The 3565-nt window shown below is 57.1% G+C and overlaps 1 protein-coding gene across 1 annotated transcript in view; it reads left to right on the forward strand.

Moving 5' to 3' along the window:
- Window positions 1-3565, forward strand: part of ITPR3 (inositol 1,4,5-trisphosphate receptor, type 3) — a gene marked incomplete at its 5' end in the record, with an annotated part of 29509 nt that overhangs the window by 3434 nt on the left and 22510 nt on the right. Inside the window, 4 exons of the mRNA XM_009872681.1 lie at window positions 71-154; window positions 1051-1197; window positions 1544-1639; window positions 2757-2807. Of these exons, the coding sequence (XP_009870983.1) occupies window positions 71-154; window positions 1051-1197; window positions 1544-1639; window positions 2757-2807 (378 nt within the window). The remainder of the gene's footprint in view (window positions 1-70; window positions 155-1050; window positions 1198-1543; window positions 1640-2756; window positions 2808-3565) is intronic.

Raw genomic sequence — 3565 nt, forward strand, 5'->3', positions numbered from 1 at the left:
TGGGGTTTTTTTTCCCTTCCATTTTTTTCCCTTGTCACCAGTATCGTGACCTCACTTTCTTGCTCCGTAGGTGAACTCAGTCAATTGTAACACCAGCTGGAAAATCAACCTTTTCATGCAGTTCTGCGACCACATGGAGGAAGTGCTGAAAGGGGTGAGGAAGGACGTTCGGCCGCCGGGGATGCAGTGGGCTCTGGGGACCTGGCCCTGGTGCCCTGCAAGGGCAGGACGTGTGAACAGCCGTTTGGCTGCGTGACAAAGACTTTAATTTCTAGGAGAATTCGTCACTTGGAGAACTTAACAGCAAGCTAGAGTTGGGTATTTTAGTATCTGCTGGCAGCAGGTACCCAGGGGGGCATGAAATTACCCTCTGCCTTATTGTATTAAATTAGCTGTCGAGGACAATACGAGGCACACATAGTGCCAGCAGTGGCTTCTAGCTGTGAGGACAATTTTCGGCTGTTTAGTTATGCAGCAAGGCTGGTTGTTGCCTGGGAAAGGAACTTTCCCTGCGGAGCTATTGTTTGGGGCTGAGGTCCTCCAGGAAGCAGCTGGATGGGTATTGATTGTTGTGATCTTCAGACCCTCATCCCCCCCTGGCGCCACGCTTATCCCCAGCTTCCCGCATCCTCCTCCCCAGAGCGTTAATGCCTTAAACACATTGGTGAGCGGAGCTTCTGCCCACCCTAGAGGTGTAAAATGGTGGATTTGCACCTGGGGAGGGGAAGGAAAGAGAAGGGACTTGCAGGATTGAACGGAGTTACGGCATTGCGGAGAGCAGGTCGACCCGAGCTCGTGCAAAGTGCCCTCACCTGGGCTGAGAGGAGCATTTGTGCTGCCCCAGGCAGGTTTTAGCACAGCTCAGGTAGGTAGGACTGGAGGAGCTGATGGTGCCCTGCAATGTCCAGGCTCCTGTGGTGCCATGGCTGAGAGCTGTGCTCTGCTCCGGACCGTGCACAGAGGGATCCCATCCCTTTTGCATGGTGGAGTTGATACGTCAGCTTGTAGGAGAGCCGCGTCCCTGCGTCTCACCTCCCTGTCTTGGTCTAGGGGGACGTGGTGAGGCTCTTCCACGCCGAGCAGGAGAAGTTTCTCACCTGCGACGAGTACAAAGGCAAGCTGCACGTCTTCCTCCGCACCACCCTGCGGCAGTCGGCCACCTCGGCCACCAGCTCCAACGCCCTGTGGGAGGTGGAGGTGAGCAGGGAGGGGATGGAGCACATGTCTGTGGGTTTTTGGGTACCTCTGTGGGTTGCTGTGCTTTGACAACGGGGGTGCATGTGTTAGAAGCAGTGATTATTTCTATACATTTCCACCCTGGTGAAAGCCAACACAAGGCTTGAGCTCCGTGAGAGCACTGCTGATGGATGGGCACCAGCGGTTTGCCTGAGCTGTGTGTCCTGAGTGTATTTGCTCGTGGTCGCCTTTCAGATGGGACAGAGCTCTTACCACCAACGAGTTTGCTGGGGCTCAGCGGAGGCTCTGAGGCACGAATGGTGTCCCTGTTGGTGCCACTGCCTGAGCTCTCCTCTGCTTCTCCCAGGTTGTCCACCACGACCCGTGCCGGGGGGGAGCCGGGCACTGGAACGGCTTGGACGGCTTCAAGCACCTCGCTACGGGCAACTACCTGGCAGCAGAGGTAAGGGGGCAAGCAGAGGGATGCAGAGACCTGACCTGCCCTCGAGAGGCTGGTGCCATCCCTTGCAAAGGCAATTCCCACCCACCCATAGGCACCAGACAGATGCTCAGGATCGCCTCTGGCCCTGCTCCTGGTTTGTTTTCCGAGCTCTCCTGCCCTGGGCCTCTGCAGCTCCTCCTTGCTTGCAGGAGGTGTTGGCCCTGGGCTGTAAGAATCACCCTTGCTTGCCCGTTTGCAGGGCCAGGCTTTCCCCTCTGAAATCCCTCACCCCACGGTGCAGGGGATCATTTGCCAAAATTGCTGTTTCCTGCTCCAGGGCAGGAGGGAGTGTCCGGGGTTTTCCTCTGTTTGCTGATCCCTAGGCACAACCTCCTGGTGAAATGGAAGTGGGAGGTTAATTCATCCTGCTGTGTTTAACTCTTTCTGATCAGGTTTTGCCCATCCTCATCCTCTGGCCACAGCAGCATCCAGGGCTGTCCTTGCCTGGGGAGGGTGTGGGCAAAGTCTGGGACTGCAAGCATCACTTGCCAAATACTTTTGCTCCCATTTAAGGCTAGCTAAAGGTACAAAGACATTTCCATGCTTAGATAATGTGGTTTATGTGACCCAAATGAGCTGCCTGGACCAAGGGAAAGACAGTGTTACACCGTGCTGCCAGGAGAGCAAGGATGTACAGGGGGGAACAGCTGGAGAAGACAACCAAAAGCAGCCCCCAGTGCCCCTTCCACAACTGGCAGATGGAAAATCGCAAATACTGGGGCTTTGAAATGGCTCTTTGAAACCAAAAGACGCTCAGATGGCATCTTCAGCACCGATTGATCCCCAGCCTGGGTTGGTGCTGCCTGGGTTGCGTTGCTCACTGAGACCTCAGCTTGGAGCTGAGGGATTTACAGCGAGAGCTCGTCTTCCTGCAGCACAAAGCCCCGGGTCTGCTCCCTGCGACTCACCCCGTCCTGCTCCTCAGGGCTGGAGCACTCACATCCTCCAGCCCCATCTGGGCAGGTTTCCTCTGATTGAGAAAGGCAGGAGTAGAGATAACACCCTAGTGCTCAGGGTTTTGGAGGGACCGAGTGGGAGGACTGATAGCTGTCTTTCATCTCCCTCTTTAACTTTTCAGGAAAACCCAAGTTATAAAGGAGACGTGGCTGAGCCCAAAGCAGCGCCCACGGTGAGCTGTCTGCAGCCTCGCTAGCAGAAACGCTGCTGCCGCTGCCTGAAATCACGCCGTCTCTTAGAAATTGCCTGAAAGCAGGGAAATGCCCCAAAATAGAGCCTGCCACGGGGATGGCGCCCGTGCCGGGTGCCGAGGCTGCCCAGCGAAGCGTCCCCGCGCCCCGCACTGTAGAGTAGCATCCCTGTGATCCCGCTTGCGAGAGGACCCTGCCGAAATCTGCTGGCGGGGTCCCGGTGCATGTTGGCTCCCCGAGGCCACGGGGAAGTGCTGGTAGAAGAGAGATTTGAACTTTCAGGGGGGTTTTCTCCTCTCTGCTGTCAATGAGGTTTGGAGAAGGGTGGAGAAGGGTGCAGCACGCTGCGCTTGTGCTCTTGCAGCCCCTCATGTGTCTCCGTGCTGCGAGGCTCAGCCGAAATCTGCTGGCGGGGTCCCGGTGCATGTTGGCTCCCCGAGGCCACGGGGAAGTGCTGGTAGAAGAGAGATTTGAACTTTCAGGGGGGTTTTCTCCTCTCTGCTGTCAATGAGGTTTGGAGAAGGGTGGAGAAGGGTGCAGCACGCTGCGCTTGTGCTCTTGCAGCCCCTCATGTGTCTCCGTGCTGCGAGGCTCAGCCTGGCGGCCAAGAGAAAGCTTCTGCTCCGAGTGTAGCCGCGGTGCGTCTCCTCCGATGCCGTCTGCACAAGGAGGCTGGGCTCGGGGGGCAGCTGCCCCGCGCCGGGCTCAAAGCCGCTTTCCCCGGTGCAGGGGGGCCTCC

The sequence above is a fragment of the Apaloderma vittatum genome, unplaced genomic scaffold (assembly GCF_000703405.1).
Source record: "Apaloderma vittatum isolate BGI_N311 unplaced genomic scaffold, ASM70340v1 scaffold21267, whole genome shotgun sequence".
In the NCBI taxonomy this organism is placed as follows: Eukaryota; Metazoa; Chordata; class Aves; order Trogoniformes; family Trogonidae; genus Apaloderma; species Apaloderma vittatum.